Genomic DNA, 21,769 nt, shown 5'->3' with positions numbered 1-21,769 from the left:
AGTATTGACAGTAATGGAGATATTCTCTGAGCCTTGGGTGGCCTCATAGTTCCCAAAGCCCATCCACTTCAGTTTCCCTTTGCCAATTTGCATTAAGCCCTGTAAGGATTGAGATGTATCTTTCCTCTTTGATCATTTTAGTGCCTTAGCTCATCCATATTTCATCTCCTCTCAGAAAAAAATTACCTGTTTAGTTCTGGACTTTGACCCAGATAGTTGGGTCCCTACAAGTCCAGGGTTTCAGAAAAATAATAAGATAATATAGAAAATAATAAGATAATATAGGATAATATTTGACCAGCCCTGAATTAGTGCTTGGCTCATCATAGAAAGGTATTCTCATTGTCTCAGGAGTTTCAGGGCTGGTCAAATGGTCCTTTGTGGAGAAAATCACCCTGAAGTGAAAGTTGGCAGAAGAGAGCAAACCATAGAGTGAAAGCAAAACATAGAATATCAGGAAAGTCAATCGGAGGTGAATGTTTGAAGAGGTATAATGAGGCCAGCTTGGTGGGTGACCAGAAGATGGTGAAAGACCAACCACGTGATTCGGGGTTTGGATGAAGAGCTAACTGGATTGCTTTTCAACCCAATCTTATAATTCTGATTTGTTTCTTTTGGCTTTGTAAAGTTTTTCTCAACCTCCCGCTGTTAGTATAGAACTCCTCTGGAACTGAGAAGTTGAAAGGGTGAACTCATTGATTTTGTACCAGGACCATTTTGCAGGATCTAACGTTTGCAATTCTTACCTTAGTTGTTAAGGTCATGGGCATGCCAGCCCACAAAGACCTGTCCACGAGCCATGTTTGCCTTGGAACCAGTAGAGAGAACACAGTAAAGGGAAAATATTTAGAAGTAGCTACAGAAAAGTGATAACTTTGATTACATAAACTTGCCCCCCCCCCAAATGGGATCTGGATTTTGATTGACTATCCAGAGTCCTTTACTGTGGCAATAATTGAAAGGTCCAGGACTATATAAACCAGGCTTAGAAAATAAGTGGGACATAGCAAATTCTATTATGCATGCAGTTGCGTGGGGTCTGAGGGAGAGGCAATATGAAACACCTGGTAACTATACGCTCTTGTTTCAAGTGCAGGTGGTTATGTTTTCAGAGCCAAATTTGCCAGGGAGCAATTCTTTCCCCACTGTGGACTCTTCAACTTAAACCCAAGCAGAATTTCCAAATATTAACTTGACATACAACCTCTCTGCTGGCAAGCCTCTGTTCTGGAACATCTACCTGAATGATGGGCATTTCCCCAGAGAACTAACAACCAATTCCTCAAAAAAAATTTTTTTCCTCTGCTCCTCAATAAAAAATTTCTGGGGGTTGAGTAGATATTCATATTTTAGGGTCCTCTCTTCATGGATTTATCTTATTTAAAAATTGTCAGGAAAGGAAAGTTTCAGATGTATTTAGTATATGGCCCTAACTCTCAGAACAGTTTAGTAAAATGTTGTCTGCATCTCATGCGTCTCCTTGCTTAATCTCATTGCATTATGATTATTGTTTGTAGAGTAGTTGTTTTCTTTTTCTTTGAGGATGAACCTAACTTTTATGGTGTCCAGCATGTGGAACATTGCAACATTGCATAGGGTATTGTAGGGATGGGGGAGCAGGAGGTTGCCAGTCAATTTTTGCTAACATTGTAAGTGCACTTGAGCTGAGTGACCCTCAAGTGGGGAAAGGCTCCCAGTCACACTTCCATAGACTAGCCCATTTCTTCCCTGCTAATTCTCTTTCACTTACTACTCTCTGATGCCTGAAATTCTTTCAACAGGCAAGGCGGGCCACACCAAGAGAAAATGATTCACTGAAAATGCCTCAAGAACTAGTAACATTTGAGTAAAATCTATTCCCAAATGAAGTGTAAATAAGCGGTGCCAGGTCCTTTATTCTCAGGCAAAGTGGGGAAGAAAAGGAAAGGAAAGCTGGAGGATAGCAGGCACCAGAGAGGGCAGAGAGGGGTCCCCAGTGGTTGGAAGAGACGAAGGGACAGAAAGGGAAGACTGAGAACCTGAATTATCACGTATTTTACAATTTGGCTTAAGATGGTCCTGCCCTGTGTGTAGGTAAAGTGGTTGGTAAATTGCCTAATGTTCGGCCCAGTGATTTGACAGTAGATACAGAGGGGAGAAAAGTCCTTGAGTGAACAATAAAGCGTTGCCTTCTGAGTAGCCAGCACAGTCCATATCAACCACACTGAAGAGTCCTCCAATGCACAGTGGGGCCCAGAGGTACAAGAATCTCGGAAGTCACTTTAAGAAAGCTCTAACTCTGGTGGCCTGTTGAGTTCCAGGCTCTGGACTAATCTGAGACTAAGGAAGCCAGGGTGCATTGACACTTGTTTCCATTTCAGATTGTGTCTTCCCTCCTCATGATCTTCCTAACTCCATCTCTGGCCCTGACGGTGGAGGGATCCAACCTGTGTGATCTTTTAGTGGGAATATTTCATAAGTGGTAATCCAGGGTGACTTTTCTCAAGTTGTTGTGAGTGTCCCTTTAAATCTGTAAGATATGGGAAAAGCAGAAACTGGACTTTCAACTCTTCTCCTTGTTGCTTGGTTTTCTCTAGAATACCTGCCGCGGTCCGGCCACAGCAGGGTCCAGGGATTCCTGAAAGGTGGGTAAGACATTGGCGATGGGTAACAGACGACAACATGCCTCAAAGGACAGTGAAGTTCTGTTCTGTTTATTGCAAGTACAAGCAGATTTTCATATTTTCATTTTTGGTAGTGATTAACATTTACAGGTGCATAGCATGATCAGTTAAGCAGAAAAAATCAATACAAAGGTAACCAGGAAAAGTACAAAAGTTCCCATAGTTTCAGTTATGTTAAACAAAGATTGTTTTGAACAGAGAACCATTAATCAGACAATTTGAAATAGCTCTATGTACAGAGTTTGAATGTCTTATTGTTTATTAAAGTTCTCAGAGTTTGTCATGGGGCAAAACGTATGCTAGACCAAGCAGAGGTTAGGAAATTCATTATAAGCCTGTGTGATGTCTAACTTAGCTATCTATCTTTCTGTGTAAAATGTTTCTTTATGTGATATGGACTCTAACTCCTTGGTAATCGTTTCTTCGTGCTTAGTTTGTAGTAGCTAACCAGTTTCCCCGGTTTCTTTGCCTGTCTAATTCTAGTTGATATATATTCCTATTCAAGGTAGAGGAGGGGCTGTTATCCCAACAACTTTAGACATTCGGGGGCTATTTCATTAGAGGGGATTTTTCCATCTTTTCAGGCAGTTTTGTAGGGAATACTAATGTTTCCCCCTGAACTGTCCCTTCCTCTTGGGTGATTTTCACAGGAATAAGTAAGTACAGTACAATGCCTATATTCAGTAGCAAGAGTAAAATAATTAAAATAAAACAGCCAATTGTTAACCCATTTTGGATGCCACATTCTCTTCCATGGAGACGAATTCCTTGAACTCGAGTCCTCCATGCCCAGACCTTGTCAGACAACATGGTTGGAGGAGGATGTGGTCAACACCAGTGACAGCCATCCTTTAGATGGATCTATTGGGACCCAGAGCATCCATGTCAATGCCTTCCGAGGTATGGTCAACATCTGAGACAACACTGTTTTGAGGGAATGGGATGGAGTCTTCCACTACAAGAATGTAAGCTGTGGAACACATTCATTACAATGCCAAAGGCAGCCTTGCCTGCTCCAATAGTTAGCCTTATGCTTTGCCAGAGAGAAGAGGACACAGTCTACATCTGCCTTCCCTAGGTTTAGGCTCTCAATGGGTATACCTATTTCTAGGCAAGGGTCTAGCTTTCCTGCAGTGGTATGACTTTTTCTGAGCCAGCAACTGTAGGAGGAACTTCTGTAGTTAGGGACCCCACATCCATTTGTGTTCCTGGGAGGCATTGACTTCACATGGCTCCTGTAGGTCTCTGATATAAGAGAGGGATGAAAAGAACCCCATTTCTTATATCTGGTATGTACTATAAATGTTCTTTTGTCTTGAACTCAAATTTTAATTAGTTTATTTACAAAGAAGAATGATTTACTTACGCTTTAGAAATCTTACCTTAACCTGCCTACCTGTGTCTTTAGATAGTTAGACCTAACAGGAAGATGCAGGACTAGGGGGCGATCACCTGTGCCCTTGGCTTGGTTCTCTGATAGAAAAGCTCTTTAACCACAGCGGCATCACTCGGCTTTGCCTTTGCTTTCTCATCTGCCAGAGAGCATCGGAAAGAACTCTAGGAGGATTAAAGGAAGTAGGAGCCCACATTCCTCCCTTTGACCCAAGAGACCCTCTGACATCCAGCCACTGATGGTTAGAAGCCCTTCCATCCGCCTCTCCACTGGGCATCTCAGGACAGACACCTCACATCCAGGCTTTGTGTCTGTTCCCACTTGCATCCACTACCGTGCTCTCTGCCCCAAACACATCCTCCCTCACTCTGCACCCAACACGCTCCTGACTTCCTCAAGGGGACATTCCTGAATCTTTCTATGTGGCACGCAGTTTAGTGATTTCCAACTCTGTGTTAAGCCATAGAAACTTTTTTTCAAATAAGATATTCCATAGAATTCCACTCTATAGAACAAAAGAAGTCCGAATTGCACTGGTGAGAGAAGGGGGTGCAGGTGAAGTGCCCTTGAGCTCAGTCGGACAGAACCCCTTCTCCCATCCAGAGCTGAGAGGGGCTAAATGACAGGCTCAGGGCCATGTGGAGGGACAGTTGGTGGCAGACACAGATCTAGAATCTGAGTCTACAGGGTATGACCCAAAGACCCCAATCTGTACGGATATTCAGTGAACATTCTTTTTTCTAAGTATTTTTAATTGATTATGCTATTATAATTTTCCCAATTTCCCCCCTTAATCTCCCCTGCACCGCCCCCCCCCAACACCATCTCCTATGCCCTGGAGGGCATCAGAGAGTAAGTGAAAGAGAATTAGCAGGGAAGGAATGAGCTAGGCTATGGAAGTGTGACTGGGAGCCTTTCCCTACTTGAGGGTCACTCAGCTGAAGTACGCTTAATGTTAGCAATAGTTGACTGGCAACCTCCTGCTCCCCCATCCCCACAATACCCTATGCAATGTTTCACATGCCAAACCACCCTTAGTTCATGGTCATGGGTTGTACATATAAGTTCTTTGAGTTCTCAGAGAACATCCTGTCTCTTGCAGGATTTGTTCACAAGCAGTAGTGTCTCAGCTTATCCTCTCATCATCATGACAACCCTGTGTGTGGGGGGTGGGGGAGGCCTGTGGTTTCTTCTTAACAGATGGGGAGGTTGGGGGTCATGAAGGCAGCCGACGACCATGACAGCTGCTAAAGGCTAGAATAGGACTCTAAGGTCAGCTTTACAGCCAGGCCTGGCTCCAGGGCCACCAGTCCACTAGTGGTGGGCAGAGTGCCCCTAGGGATTTCTTCCCTAGCTGGCAGCAGCTACTGTGCCATAGGCCCTTGGAAGCAGGAGGATCTCTGTGCATTGCCAGTCCTGCTGCTGCTCACTCTGATGCCGCCAGGGCACTCTCCTGGAGTGCTCTATGTCACAGTTTAAAGACAGCTACATGCCAGCACTGATGTCGAGTAGGAGCCACTGACACCGAATGAATGAATGGCATGGTTCTGCTGCGTTGCTTTAAGGCCCTTTATGGCTAAGCTATATAGCAAGATGGCTTGTGTCTTGGCCAAGATGGACCAAGCTGCCTTTCCGACTTTGGAGGACATTAAGAAGGCCCTGGACCACCAGGTAAGTGAGACCAGCTTGCTGTGGTCCCCTCCTAGTCTGCTGTTTTCTAACTCCACATCCTGACCTGCTAGGACAATTGTGCACACCCAGGGGGAACACACTTCCTACTTGTGCTTAATGCCCACGAAATCCTACCATCCTGCAAAGGACCCCAAGTCCTGTCTATGGCCCATTTACGTCAAATCATAATTGGGTCAATAAAAATTCCATGTGATGACATAATTTTATATATTCCAAAAGGGTATGAGCTATATGTTAGTGAATATGAATTGTTGACTACAGCTTAGTGTGAACTAATGGAGTGTTCACATTCCCGTGCCTTTGCTCCGCCCCCGCATGCCCCTCCCCCAACCACACACACACATACCGTCTTTAGATGAAAATAGGCCCAGGTATGCTGAAACTCTCTTTCCTTCAGCCTCTTAAATGACAAGGGTAGTCAAATAAACTAAAAATCAGCATGAAGTCCTTGCCAAGTAATTCAAACATGTTGTCACTTCCTTTAGTAGCCCGCCCAGATGATCGGAGCAACTTTAATGTCCTGCTGAATTCGGGGTGGGGGGGGGTGGGGGGGAGGAATGCACTTTGGGTCACATAAAGAGAGTGGTCAAAATTATTCCATTCATCTGATTTATAACAAGTAACAAATAATGTTAAACTATTCTAGATTATCATCACAGATCATTGGCGATTGGCAAGGTGGGAAATAAGTGTTAAAGGAGAAGAAACCCAGTCTCTCTCTCTCCTCTCTCTCCTCTCTCTCTCTCTCTCTCTCTCTCTCTCTCTCTCTCTCTCACACACACACACACACACACACACACACGCACGCACGCACGCACGCACGCACGTGCCCGCTCCTTCACAGAATTCGTTTCTGGAGTAACGTTGCCACCGTGTGGCCAGAGAGAATATTGCAGCTAAAGACAAATTGGGGTTTACAGCTATTCGTGTAAAATGAATCACACTTTAGCACACGTTTACTTTTGTGCTAAGATATGTTTCTTGTCCCTTCTTCCTTGCTGCACCACTTCTATATGCTGTCTCACCATTTCCAAATGCCACCTCTTCCAGGCTTTAAAGCGTTACCCACCCGCTCACGGCCTCACCTACACTGTCCTACCCAGCAAGGTCAAGAACTTGGCACAGTACGGAATGGCCGTCAAGGAAATGTGCCAAGAGGTCCCTACCTACTTTGCCCAGCGGCAAAAAGAAGGTGTGTTAATAGTAGAAACCCAAGACCATTGGTGAGACCAAAGGTGCAATACAATTTTTAGGTCATGGCAAATTCTAATGACAGTTTTGGGGCCTATTCCATTTTTTTTTTTTTTTTTGCTACTGGGTGTAAAAATAATGTGGCCTGGGATATATTTCTCCTTGTAGCAGAGGTGGTCTCCTAGCATTGGGGTTCACTGAGAACAGGGAGCAGAGGTAACTTAGCTTCACCTGACAGCTAAGGACAGTCGTGTCATATGTGACATTTGACAGCTGGTGGGTACTGTCACAGGACCCAAAGCTTCCTCACCTCCTGCCCGAGTGGCACAGTGCCTGGTGTTTCACTATTACAGGTCCATTGCTTTGGGGTTCTCACTCTCCCTTTCAGGCTTCCCAGAGGCTGGAAAGCAGGCCCCTAATAGTTGTAGACTGCACCGGGGAAGGGACATTTCAGCGCTGGCATCCCTGCTGGGGATACGGTGGGGATCAGTGGTGGCCAGCTTGGAAAGCTACCAGATAAGATTTTCAAACGACCTGCTTTTCCGGATATAGTCAGAAGTCTCTTCCCATTAGGCTATTTCCAGTCACCTTAGGGTAAATTAACCCCGTGAACAAGACTTCTTAACAGGGGGACCCAGCAGGAAAAGGAGGAGAGCTTGAGGGGCTGGGGGTTAAGAAGGATGACTGAAGGTCAGTAAAAGAAGCAGAAAGAGGGATGTGGGGCCAGCCGTTGCAGCACAGGGGCGACCTCCCTCTAACCCCACAGTCTCTTGCTATCAGACTCTTCTGAGCGCCACATCTGCTGTAGCTGCAAGTCATAATACGAGCGAGGCGTGTCCAAAAAGTGTCCAGCCACGTACTATGAAAAATAAGGACATTTACTGAAGAAGGCACAAAACACAAGAAATACTATACGTAGGACATTGATGCCTCCGTCCCCTTCCAAGTGGGCACCTTGGGGCCTCACATAGTTCTCCCAACCACCATCATCTTCCCCGTCGTACTTTCCTGAATCTCATTGAGGGTCTGAAATCTCTTCCTTTTCAAAGGTGATTTTAGTTTTGGGAAAAGCCAGAAATTTCAGGGTGCCAAATCTGGGCTGTAGGGGGCTGAGTCACCTGGGTGATTTGATGTTTTGACAAAAATCTCTGTATACAATATGATGCATGAGTGGGTACGTATCTGATGAAGCTGCCAATCACCAGTTGCCCATAGCTGCAACCTTCTTAATCATCCGAATACTTTCCACAAAGGAATGTTCAAGCTTAGTACAAAATCTGGTGCAGATCCATTGCTCTACTTGCTCAGTCATTTTGAATGTGACAGCCACACAGTGCACATGCTAACTCAACGGTGTCTACTGACCCCACTGACTAGTACAGTGAAGTCATCATTGTTCACACATGTGGACAATGTGTGGACTTTCCAGTCCACTCTCCTTGGCTGCCAGGTTACATTGATGTCTCATAAACCGTTCTTGTTATATTAACAATGGCGGGACTTTTTCTGGACAGGCCTAGTATATCCACTCTACTTTGGGGTCAAAAAGTGATCAAGTAATTATTTTTTGAAATGCTTCTTTTTCGTCTTAAAGGTAATGCACTGGCAATTGACCCTGATTCATGTTGTGAAGTCCAGCTTCTGTCCTTTATGGGGTTCTCCATCTGTGGCGAGATTCCTAGGCTCTGAACTTCCAAGGCAGCCATGTGGAGAATGGACCAGCCTCGTGGGGTGACTGCCCTGAAACCAGCATGTACGGGCTCAGTGCTCCCCCCTGCCAATAAAAAACTCTTCATTTCCACCTTCTTCCTTTAGTCCCAAGATCGAGCTTTGTAATCTGGAAAATTGGGTACAATTTCTCCTTCTGGGTTAGAATAGTAAACTTTCTTGCCTCACTGCTCTAGCTGATGATAGTCTAGCCCTCCCTGCCTTCACTGTCCTCCCCCAAGTGACTGAGTTGCTGGCATTCCCATCCATGCCCAGTCCACAAAGCTGCACACCTGCACAGTGGGAAGGAGGAGGTGCCTCTCCTCGACTGTCTCGTTTCTAAAAGCCTCTCTTTGGGGTGTCCTTTAAAGAATCTCTTGAGTATGTTGACAATAAATAACAAAAAGACACTAGTCACAGCATAGACAGACTGTCGGGTATGAGGCCACATCTCTGTCTCCTTCCTGCAAGTCGATGCTGGGATTCCATGAAATCCTACTCACCGTAGCGACCCAGCTTGCTCCATGCAAACCCCTGAGAGAGATCTAAAGCTCTCTGACCTCCCTTTAGAGTTGATCTAACTCCCCCTAGTGGTAACTTACAGGCATTTCTCTGCCCCAAATGAATAAGGAGCCTGGTCTCTTAGCACTGGTTCTTGAACTGGCCACTACTGTAGCTGGGAGGGACAGAGACAGCTCTACCCACAGCACACAGAACATCCTGGCTCCCCTTCCCTTAGAAATGGGAATAAACAGAGGAAGGAATGGAGATACAGATGTAGATGTCCACAGAGGTTATGTTGGAGTTTGGAGCACTTTAAATAGGGTGGGACTGGGAAGGGGTTGGGAGCAGGGAGTGCTGTCGAGTGTGTTTGTGTGGAGTGGGAGAATTCTGGGTCACCTCAGCACCAGTCCATAGGAGATGGAGCCGAGCACCGGCTCTGTGAAGTCATGATGTGGCTACCTACAGCCATGAATGGAAAGGCAATTGCAGGGCCAAGATAAACCTCTGGGCTCAGCTAGGGTATGGTTGGGCAGGCCAGAGGCTTGGAACCCACGGGTTTAGTCCCACGTGGCTGGTTGAGGTTGAGGAAAGTGGGGATATAGGACAGGCCCAGCCTTAGGCAACCCGAGGCCCTGAGAGGATCACAGAGCGGTATCTGGCCTGAAGGCCTGGTCCTGTGAGTACCCAGAGTTAAGTCACCATAGCTGTCTGTTTACCTGAACCTATCTATACCTTGACCCTGACAGCCGGCCTCTACCTTCATTCCAGCTCCAGGAACCTGTCCCTGTCTTATCCCATGTGCCTGAGTCCCTGTTACAGTTCCCCAGACCCCTCCTCCCAAGCCCTCTGTGGTGGTGTGAGGACTGGCCTACCGATTGCTCTTATGCCAATTCCCCCATCCCCACCCCAGACATCTAAGCTTAAGCTCCTCCCGAAATTCCCAACACCTTTAGGCCCCTCCTGACTATTGTACATACCTGTTACCTCTGAAAGGTTTCAGGGACCCAAATGTACCCATCACGTTTGTCTCCATATGGTACCATGCCAGCAGAGACCCAGCTAGCTGGCCTGGACCTCTCCCAGACACTCGGGGTTCGGAGCCCTGCTGCGCTCCTGTGCAGCAGTACTCTTGGCTGTCATTAACTGGGCTGTAACAGCTTTGTCCTGGCGTCTTCCGGACCTTGTAGGCAAATTTCGGTCCTTCAGGTTACAAGTTCAATGGTTATTTTACAAAGAATCTTCCGCCCTGGCAAGTGTAGCTCAGTGGATTGAATGCAGCCTCTGAATCAAAGGGTTGCCAGTTCAATTCCCAGTCAGAGCACATGCCTGGATTGCAGGCCAGGTCCCCAGGAGGGGGCACTTGAGAGGCAACCACACACTGATGTTTCTCTCCCTCTCTTTCTCCCTCCCTTCCCCTCTCTCTAAAAATAAAATCTTAAAAAAAGAAGAATCTTCTGTGTACATGCTGGGACTTAGGTCTTTTAGGAGTCAGAATTAGGAGGGCAAATTTTTAAAATTCTGTAAATTGGGTGGCTTATAAACAACAGACACTTATTTCTCATAGTTCTGGAGGCTAGGAAGTCCAATGAAGATACTAGCAGGTTCTGTGTCTGGCGAGAGCTCTCTGTCTGGTTCACAGATGGCCATCTTCTCACTGTGTCCTTCTCACTGTGCCCCTGCTCATGGTGGGAGTTACAAGGGAAATTTCTAGGGCCTTCGAAGGGAGACACAAACCCTGAGACTACAGAACCACCCACTGATGACCATCGTTAATGTCTAATCCAGCACCCAGTAAGACTTACATATTTGAATATCAGTCCAGTGCCCCGATCTTGACCCAGACATAGCCCAGGTCTCTCAGGGCTCCTGGCCTTCTGCTTAAAATATGGTCACACTAATATTAATAACAGACGATGCCCTTCACCTGTGATTGAAGAACTCGACTTCTTGCTAAGCCCATTGGACTAATTTTTAAGTTTCCCTGGGTGTGCCTAAGAGGTGGCTGAGAATGTGACCTTTGATATTCCAAGAAGGACCTTTTTTCTCTTGTTTTTTTCCGCTCCTGGGATAGCTGCTGTCGTTGAACCCCTGCCAAAACAGCCAGTGATGCCTCTTCCAATGGGAAGAAGGGGACTGGGCGCCCACAGCTGAACCGTCTTCACCACCACCAGCCGCCCCTCAGATGCTGCCATCACGGCCACTGATCAGGGAGCCTCGGGGGCTCATAGGAGCACAGACTTCCAGATTCAGTGCAGAAATGGGGAGTGTGTCACCCCCAAGCTTTGGTGTCAATTGTTCACATTGTGGCCACACATGCCCTGGTTTCTTGGAGAAACTGTGGTGAAAAAAAGGCTTTTGTACCTTCTGTTGTTTCCATTCACAGCCTCCATCCCCACCCTGAGGCCTCGATCATGAGCCCCCTCGGACCTGAACTGGGCGGTGCTCTTTCCAGCCAGGATTTGGTGCTGGGTTAAGACAGTGCATCAGATTTCCTGAGGTTTGCCCTTATCCTCCTGCAAACACATACTCTGAGGGATCACCAGAAGGCCTTTGTCATGTCTAAATCCTGGCAGGGAACCACACAAAACCTTACTTCCAAGAAATCTCTGAGATTCATGCAAAACTTCCACTCTAGCTCAGGAGGCCCTTCTCGGAGGCCAAAGAGGATATCTAAGACAGAGGTCAAGTTCCCTGGTCTCCTAGCTCAGAAAATGACTTTCCACTGACAGACTTCCCTTTGGAAGGAAAATCATGACCCCTTCCCTAGTGCCTTCCACCCCAGCTGTTAGTACTCCTCACCGTCCCCACCTCTCCTGCTGCTCTGAGCCTCAGGTCTGTGGGTGTCTGCAGCTGAACCACAGCCCAGGGCAGTAGCTGCCCATTGTCTGTTCTCTAGCTCCCTTCAAACCCCTGTCCTAAATTTCTCAAAGATCAGGAGCTCAGTCCTTTATTCTGCCTGGAATGAGCTGCTGCCTGCCTAGGGTGGAGAAACCGAACCCACAGTTGACCTCCATCTCGGAAATTCTTTCTATGGAACATTTCGATTGGCCTGTCAGTTGTGGTGATGCTTGTACCCAAGCTGTCCCCTCAGCCCTCTCCCTCACCCAGGCTGTCCCCCCCGGGCATGCTCCTTGAGCAGAGTTGTCACTGTCCATGCGCCTACATCCCCACAGCACTGGGCCCTGGGCCCTCTGGGCTGTCCCTGAACCCTGTGCAAGTGGAACGTGAGCCTCTCAGGGCTGCTGCAGACTGCCCACAGCAATGGCCAACTAGTGGCGTTTCCTGAGACTGCCACGTGGACCTGCTCCTGCACCTGCTGCTCCGGGTGACACTAGCACTGAGCAAGGTTAACTGACTTAAAGGAGCAAGGAGAACCGAAAGTTTCACTTAACAATGGGACTATCGTTGTAAAAATTAATGAGGATAACACATCTCTGAGCGGTAGATTGAAAAGGGGGTGCCAATCGTAACACCCCTTCTTCCTACCTCCAGCCCCACCCCTACCAGTCCTGGCCAGAGGAATAAGAATGTGCCTCCAAATGATTCGATTAGGGTCCTTTCCCACAAGTTTTTAAATCTGAAATTCAAACAAGAGGAGTCTCTTTCTTTCCAAGGATGACCATGGGGTAATGGGGACCTCAGGGCTGACAGAGGTGTTGGATTCTGCCCTCGTGGAGAAAGCCAGTGTAAGATGCTGAGGCTGACAAGGAGAAAAAAAAAAGTTGAGATGGGGAAAAAGAGTCTGGCCACCTTAAAATACCTAGTTCTAGCCACCCAAGATAAGATTATTCCTCCTTCTATGGTAAGCTAAGACAATAAATTCCACCCCCGGTAGACTAGGGTTTCATCACTAGCAAATACACAGTTCCTAACTAATACACGCTACCATTCATTTGGCGGCCTATTATACTCTCTTTTACTATTATTAAAAATGTTTTTAAACAAAGGTTTCCCTTCCCCAACCAGAAAATAACTTCCTTGGACGCCTTCCTCTAGTGAACCCGTCCTGGTGCCAAGCCACGGCCTTGACTGTATTCAGTAGTGGTTATAAACAGTACAGGGTTAGGAGTAGGGACAGCTGATGACAGGTAGAAGTTCTCGTTAAAGTACTTCTTTTTTTTTTTTTTTTGATGACCGGTCAACAGGAGAACCACCTATATAATCAGGAAATTTTCTCATATTATGCAATTTCTTTGAAATAGTGAAATTGTTTCCCTTCTTTTTATGGGCTTAGAATTTCCAATTAGGTTCTCACTTCTGCTGAGATTTTCAATAAGGTTCATCTTTTTCTAGGTGATGGGTGTTCTAACAACCTCCTCTCCTCTCCCTGGGACAAAGTTCATCACGAGAGTGTTTATTAGGGTCAAGTCTACTGCTTTGATGAGCTAAAAGTCATGTAAGTGGCCCTCAAAACTGGATGCTTTGTTGGAAGGGATGGTTCCTTTCACCTCATCAGCCACGCCCCTGCACTGCCCTGGTTGCCCTGGTGTGTTGGCAGACAAACGGGCCTCTGGTGGGTGAGCAGCAGCAAAGACGGAGACTCCTACCCACGGACAAGCCCACATGTGACCCAACCGTATTATCTGGAAATTTTCACACTGTAGGTACTTCACTTGAAATCCCAGCAATTTCTTTCCTTCTACACATTAACATAAATGTTGCTTGACATCCCTTTGCTGTATACAAAAAGCAAACACTCAGATATCTGTGAATGTAGTATTTATGTTTTACTTCTGAATCTCAAAATTAGTTGGGGCTTAGGGAAAAAATTTAATTTGGCTGCTGAGTAAAAACCAAAGGATATGTTTCTTTGAAAAGATGCAACCAGTGGGCTGATGCTTAAACATGAATATCCGCACAGATGGAAATCCCAAAGATGCCCAGGAGCCCAGCCTTTGCACAGCCTTGAACACCAATGTCATCTGAAAAGGGGGACATTTTTGAAGAAAGAGCATTAAGAAATACATTATTAGAATTCAGTGAACTAATGCCTCTTGTCAACATCTTGACTAGAGGCTGTACATGTAATTTCACATCACCCAAGATTTTAGCTATACTTGTATAGCAAAGGAAAATAATATACTAACTTAAATAGAGTGACAACTCCAAGAAGTGATGTCTGGCTCAATTCAATTGATGTTATGCATTAATGCCACACCTATGTGTCTTTACTCATAAATACTAATGACCCTACAAAAAGAAAAGTGTCTTAACTAGAAGTTTTTCTGAGAAGTGCAAATGTGTTGAATGCTAATTTTTTACTTTATCCACCTCCCACTACTCTGGGGAATTTTTGTTGCTGTGGTTGCGTTCAGCATCTGTGGCCCAGCCTCTCTTTCCCTCTGGCCTTTCTTCTGTATTTAGAGACTTTGTGTAAAAATACCAGTAGTGGCTGCGGTGACATGTGTTACCTGGACAACTCAGGGCTTTTATTCCCTGCCAGGGCACTTTGCCAGTTTTTTCTTGGACCAACTTGATCCTGAATTCTGAGAATATTACTTTTCTGAGAGATAATTGCAGAATATATCTGTGTATATTTTAAGTGTGCACCATGATGATTTGATATACGTATACATGGTAGAAAGATCACAAGATCAAAACAACACAGCCATCAGGTCACATAGTTACCACAGGTAACTCCATTTTCATGTGTGGTGAGAATGCGTATGATTCCTCTCAGCAATGGGCAAGCATACGATACCATGTTATTAACTGCAGTCGCCGTGCACACCATGTACAGTACATTAGAGGATCCAATAGCCTTTCCTTCACACCCAGGAATCTACTTTTATTCCATCCTCTATGTTAATGGGTCAGCTTTTCCACCAGACTGTGCATCCTTTGTGGGCTGGGTTTTCTTCATTTCTGTATCTCTCCTAACACTTAGCACAATGCCCATACATGGTTGGGATTTAATTCCTAAAGTAAGCGGGATCAAGTCATGTTTTTAACTTATTTGTGTTTCACATAACACCTGGAAGAGTGTCGGGCACATTAGAGCTGTCAGAAAGTATTTGGTGAAGGAATGGTTTATTGATACTCACGCGTCTTCTCAACCACTTCTCCCTTATACAAGGGGATGTGTCTGCAGAGCTGCTCGATGGGTGACCCAAACACAAACCATTTCACATTTGTGATCAGAGACCGCAGCGGGTTGTACTTGACCCAGGTGTATTTGGAGAACATGGTTTTCAGGGTCTAGATCGGTATAATAGAGATTGGGTAGAGATAAATTGATGTAATCTGGTGTACCTCATTCTAAATGGTGACTCTTTCAGATTATTAAACAGAAGGTCAGGGGTCTCTAGGTATCACCTCTTTCTGACCACTTGGTCTTCAGAGAAACCTTGTTATTACCAACAGTATTTTGCTGGTGGTGGCAGTGAAACTGAAGAGAGTGATTCCTGTGCCCAAGGTGGCACGAATGGAAAGCTATGGAGGGAGACACCCGCCCAGATTTCTAGCTTCATGCAGCATTTGTTTATTTTGGCTGTACTATATTGTTTCTTTGCACTTTGCATCATTGGATATTATAACTCCACTTCTTTTTTGCCGTCCACTATTTCTTAGAGCCTTACTCTGAGGAAAGAAGTCATGTGGCCCTTTCCACAGAAACACTGAAATTTATTAAAAGTTCTTGTATTTGAGGTTGTATGGTGGAAATCAAGCTAAGAGACATACTCCAGCAACAAAAACAATAAATGTGAAAATACTAATAAGTGGAGAGTAGTAAAGTATAGTATTATGATCCCTTTACCCTCTTCATTTTTCCATAGTCACCGGTAATCCCTGGCTCAAGAACGGGAAATATTTACCTTCATCTCATAGATGTATCGTCTGAGTTGGTCCAGTGCAGGGATAGCTTTGTGGTCCATCTTCAGGATGTAGCACGCCCTTCGGGAGAACATCCTGGATGCGATGTAGCCCTGAGACAGCAAGAGCACAGTTACTGCCCCTCCCAACTCCCTGGGTTCTGGACCTGGTGAGAATGACATATGAGTCATGAGAAAGCCTTGAGCATGCCCAGTGAGTACATGTGACTCCTCTTCAATCTGCGGTCAGTCCTGTCCACTTGACTTCTTTGACATAGTATTTTTACTTTTTTGCTTGTCATCTCTGTCTCTGAAATTGTGAGAACCCAAGATTTGCACCCAACTTTTCGTGTCATGGTACAGGGGTCTGCAGTTGGCGATCTGAAAGATTGAGAAGCAGAGCTCTCTGGCTCTTTCTATTTATTTTGTCCAGCCTCTTCCTGGATTTGGAGAACATACAGTATCCTTTAGTACTGTGCTTTCCAATATGTTAGTTATTAGTCACATATAGCCCTTTAAATTTAAAATTGAAATCAATATGATTTCAAATGTACTTTCTCTGTCACATTTTTCAAGGACTCCATAGCCACAAGTGTCTAGCTGCTTCCCTATTGGAACACTCGGATGTTGAACATTTCCATCCCCACAAACAGTTCCACTGGACACTGTTGCTTTAGAAACTGTCCTTATCGTACCTAAACCTACCTTCACCCTCCACACTTACATGCTTCATATATTCTTCCCTCCTCTACCACCTTCTCTCCATCTTTTCTCTTCCTCTACAACAAGCTGTTTGGTTAGGGGTGGGTTGGAAAAGTTGGAGCTGGAAGAGCAGTTTGGGATGAGTACCATGGGGCCAGAAGGAACCTGGGGCCATCTAATCCTCGGCTAGGGTGGAACTTCAGAGTTCCAAATAATGATACCTTCTGTGAGACATAAACCCTTCTACTTCCTATTTTTCACTTCTCACAAATTTGCCAGTTCCTGAAATTCAAAAATAGACAGGCCAAGTGTGACGATAGCGGAAGAGGCTTAAACCAAATCCTCACCACTCCATTTTTTAAGATACTTTTAGGATTTCTTTGGCAACTGCCTAGAAACAATTTCAATACAATTTCCTATTAAACTGTATTTTTTCAAAGACCCCACACTCTCAAATGTGGAGCTCCCTATACCAGTGGGGAAAAAGCATGTGAGGACATTTCTACAAGAAAAGAAGGAAAGCATATTTAGATGTCCAGTGAAATGAATGATAACCCTCCCATATCCACTGGGCACAGCTAAAAGCAAACTCATAATGTTAGCGGAACAAATGGAAAACAAACAGAGAAAGACATGGAAAAAGGACAGAATAAGTTTTCTGAGTAGGTTTCTGAGACTTACTATTAATAACAGCAACTAAAACTTGGAAGTAGTTCGGTGTTTTCAATGAACATACTTGTCTTCTTACAGAAGAAGCATGATTTATTGTGTAGCCTACATACATACTTAAATGTGTATAGTTGTTCTGGATTTCTGGCAATTTGGGACTTTCTCATAATTGGTCTTTTTTGCATAATATTTTGTATTAGAAGCCCTAATTTATTCTTACTTATCTGACAAATATTTTTGAGAATCTGTGTTCCAGGCATTGCTTTGGGCTTTGGTCATTCTTTCTGAGGCTGTAATGAGACAATACCATCACACTTCCAATTTCCGCCTGAAAAGGTCAAGGAAATGTGTTCCTGTCATGTTTTTTTTCTTAGAAATTAGTTTTGCTTGTTTGTTAATCAATAGGTTGATTAGTTAAAAGGAAAAGCAGAAGTAAGGACATTCTGATGGAATTGCAGGATACATTTTTTTAATTCAAATGTGTCCAGAATGCCTGCCCCTCTGCCCTTCAGAAACCCAGTCTTGAAGAATACAAAAATTCCCTTGTTGCTTACGTGTTTATAGTCAAAAACCGTGGTAGAGGAGCACAGTCCTGCATGGATGTTAATGGTGGCGACATTTTTTTCATTGTCAATTGTCACTGTCTCTTGAATATTGCTACCATTGTTGTTTGGGCTGATGATGTTATACACCTAGATTGACAACAAAGACATAATGATTTTTCCATAAATCCCATGCATTTGGAAGGATCCATCCCAGCAAAATAAAGCCTTCCACCTTCTACAAACAAGAAATTAAAGCCTAAAACCTCTCTTCTGAGATCCCAGACCAAAACATGTTAAAATACGAATGTAAAACTCTTCCTCATACTTGACTATGTATTATATAAGAGAAGCAATGGCATCACAGGAGAAATGAAATTGGCCATATTTTAAAGCAACTGTTTATATTTTTTAAGGTATTACAGTTGGAAAGAAGTAATCGATATTGTTGTTTCCATTATTTGTTATTTCTAGGATTCTATCCCAAATAATATGGACTTTCTACTGTCCTTCAATTATCTTATTTCTTCCTATTCCTTTCCCAACATCTCCAAGCTATAAAATTCATAATGAATCAACTCACCTCAAATCCATAAGATTGTGTTCCAAAGGTGGCTAGCGCCACCAGAAATAACACCTGAAAAACAAACCAGTCACTTCCATCCCTTATAACGTAATCATTGAAGACAGAAATGAGGGAACACTGAGCAGAACAAGCATAAACATCTCAGAAAACATACACCCAGAGACACTGGTGTGTGCTTATGGACCATCAACAGTCCATTTCCAAAGTATAAAATACACACACATTCACTCAGTTAACAGGTATTTTTTGAGTTCATGCTCTTGCCAGACACAAGGTTCTAGCTACTCTGTCACCCAGTTCCCAGCCCTTTCCAACCTCAAAAACTTCTATGTACCATGTGTGTTCTTCTGCCAGGAAGAGGTTGGGGCAGATGAGCAGTGAGAAGTGACTGATTTTACTGTGGAATACCCTGGTGTGATTCATTCTGGTTTTGGACTGCAAGAGGTTGATTTGTGTCTTCTGGTAAAAAATGTGGGGGAGGGTGGTGGTAAAACAGACTAAAAGTGGATTCATGGGCAATAGACAGAATGGATTTCTAAGGGAAACTGTGCAAATCAGATGCTTTGGACATGATTAGCTTTTGAGGGTGATATCAAGGGAAACCTCCTTGTTCTCCTACAACCCATGCCTTAATGTTACCATCAGACAAATGTTAGGCCAGCAGGCCATGGAACTAGTACTGAGGCAGTTCTGACATTTTGCTGCACTTGTGTAAAAGTCAAGTGCAATAGTCTGATCCTGGCTTTGTACAGTCTCTTCTGACATCACAGCGACCTGCACCATGATTGAAAACTGCGGCTGGAGGGAGTCTGCTAGAAGGCAGGTATTTTTGAGAATAGTCAGTGGGACTTTTCTACTGCACTTTTTATATTGCCAATAACGCTGCTCTCCTGGTGACAGGGGGCAGTGTCTGGCAGAGACCTGTGTGCAGATACCCCACCTGCTCACTTGCGTAGGGTCACATCTTCGCTGACTTGAGGTGGCTCCAGTAGCCTCTGACACTTCCATGCGATTCTTTTTTTTTTTTTAAGATTTTATTTATTTTTATTTATCTTTAGAGGGGAAGGAGAGAGGGAGAGAAACATCAATGTATGGTTGCCTTTCGTGCATCCCCTGCTGGGAGCTGGCCTGCAGGGAACTGGCCTGAAACCCAGGCATGTGCCCTGACTGGGAATCGAACCGTGATCATCTGGTTTGCAGGCCCCTGCTCAATCCACTGAGCTACACCAGCCAGGGCCCATGTGATTCTTTTTTTAAACGTTTTTCATTGTTGTTCAAATACAATTGTCTCCATTTCCCCCCCACCACTCCCTCCCACCCCATGCTATTCTGTTAGTGGATTTAATACAGGGGCGTGAACAGGGAGATGGAGGACTGACTACCTTAGTGATATTATTAGAGAGAGCTCAGGAAGTAGCCCCTGCCTCCAAATAACCACCCACCCAACACTGAGATTAATATTACACAGTCATAGGTTTGTGACTCAGGTTAGGTCTCCTCTTGGAAAATCAAGAGATTCCTGGAAGAGGAAACTCTCTAAACTAACAGTGTTTAGCACCTTATGGGGAGGTACTTATCATTCTGCTTTCTCCCTCAGCTTCTAAATGAAAATAAGGGATAGAGACTGGGGGAAGGAGTTCTGATATAGATCAGAACACAGTCCAGTTGCCCATGGAGCGCTGCAGTGAGGAGCTTTGGGAAAGAGTGGGGTTGGGGCTGTGGTCAGTGGAGGAGTAGGAGTGGTCATGACAGAGATGCTTTGTCATGATTTTGCCTGTAAGTGGGGCCTATGCTGGGTAAATTTCAAGGCTAAATGCCAAATTCACTGGCTTGGGAAAATCACATTCTTCCATGCCTCAGTCTTCTCATCTGTAAAATTGGGTACTACTACTCAGCACTTAGAGTTGTTGAAGTGAATCAATGAAATTATTCAAGTAAAATGTTTAGCATAAGGCCTAGTATACATTTAGGAAATGATTGCTGCTATTACTATTGTTAATATTACTGATATTATTATTTTTAAATTACCACTTCTCTTTTAGATAGTAAATGCAGTTATCCTAAAATGATTACTTTCCCTCTAAAGCTCATAACAAAAATTATTATTAAATATCTTCCAAATTAAAATTCTCTAGATATTTCCAAATTTTTTCTTTTTTTACTAAACATCTCAAAAAGTAGACAATAGACAAATAAATATTCAACTTAATATTCAATACTATTCCTGACAAAGACATTGTTAATTCAATCACAGAAGCTCAGAAGCATGTGCAGTGTTTGTCTAAGAACCCTGAAATCCAGGACACATTGGGTATGAACATTCTCTGCAGGCAGCCACCACAAGAGCATAAAGAAGCATAAGCAAATACTCACAAGGATTTTCATTTTGCCTGAAGGGAAAAGGTGCTGGAGCAAGTAAGGCTGCCCGGAGCAGCTTCTACCCTTTATACTGGCCTTAAGGTGTGGAGATCTCTTTCCAACCTGATCATTTTGGAGAAAGCTGTGTCATATCTGACACGCCCCAGCAAACTCCTTTATCGGGACTGAGACCCAACCACATAATCTGATATCAATGAAGTCCATTAGTCAATAATGAAAATTCACCACTTGGTCACTCTGTAAATATTCCCTGCTTATCTGCTCTCCGTTGCTCTCGAGCGTTCAATTTCCACCCTTTAAAAACATTGCAAGATGTTTGTTTTCCACAAACGTGTCATAGCATATAAGGGCATACTCTTAATATTGCCCCCTGATGGTAAAGTCCTCCCCTGAGACCTGAGGTGGGTCCCACTTAGTGTCTTTTTGTCCCTGCCCTGACTGTTGCATTCCTCCACCAATGGAATACACATGAGACTAGAGGCGAGGACAGTGGTTGAGGGGAGCCTGTTTTGAGAACAAACAACCTTTGACTTTATTTCTCCTCCCCTTTAGAGTTAGTTCCAATTTCCAGAAACTCGTGAGAAACAGGGCTCAGAGATTTCTCTACCCAGTTACCAGGGTTAACTAAATTTTTACATTAAGTATTGCCCAAAATACAATGAAAACTGTGATTTATAGATCTCTAGTTATCTTGAGGGGTATTGCGAAATTCTCAGGTTCAAAAAATAAAGAGAATAAAGTTTAATTTGTTTAATTTTTATAATGCTACAATCAGAAAAATCTAGCTGGTGTAAGGGTGGAATAATGAACTCAGAAGGTAGAGAAATACAAAAACAAACAAGAAATTGCAAAGGTGTTACATACTGCGAAGCACTACCGTAGGCAAAGAAGTAGCATGTGTGATGTCCTTGATCTACAACTACACTGAC

General features: G+C 44.3%; 2 protein-coding genes across 2 annotated transcripts; one reads left to right on the top strand and one right to left on the bottom strand.

Moving 5' to 3' along the window:
• The first annotated feature begins 1,018 nt into the window (after nt 1-1,018).
• Nucleotides 1,019-8,735, top strand: LOC118988916 (gastrokine-3-like). Its single transcript, XM_037049009.1, is given in 8 exon segments — nt 1,019-1,051; nt 1,053-1,067; nt 2,361-2,411; nt 3,485-3,635; nt 5,375-5,385; nt 5,638-5,727; nt 6,799-6,940; nt 8,534-8,735. Coding segments are annotated over 8 exon segments (588 nt in total). The 3' UTR covers nt 8,629-8,735.
• A 5,117-nt stretch (nt 8,736-13,852) lies between these two features.
• On the bottom strand, nt 13,853-20,913 carry GKN2 (gastrokine 2). Its single transcript, XM_037049008.1, has 6 exons — nt 20,835-20,913; nt 18,459-18,512; nt 17,888-18,025; nt 15,966-16,076; nt 15,195-15,348; nt 13,853-14,072 (listed from the first exon to the last, which is right to left on the bottom strand). Exons 1-6 carry the CDS (start codon nt 20,844-20,846, stop codon nt 13,990-13,992), a joined length of 552 nt encoding a protein of 183 aa, XP_036904903.1. The 5' UTR covers nt 20,847-20,913; the 3' UTR covers nt 13,853-13,989.
• Between the last annotated feature and the right edge of the window lie 856 nt (nt 20,914-21,769).

This window comes from Sturnira hondurensis, unplaced genomic scaffold, assembly GCF_014824575.4.
Source record: "Sturnira hondurensis isolate 20B ecotype Veracruz unplaced genomic scaffold, ASM1482457v3 Scaffold0006413, whole genome shotgun sequence".
NCBI classification, from domain to species: domain Eukaryota; kingdom Metazoa; phylum Chordata; class Mammalia; order Chiroptera; family Phyllostomidae; genus Sturnira; species Sturnira hondurensis.
Note: the sequence above shows the minus strand (reverse complement) of the source record. Positions and strands in the feature narration are given on the sequence as shown.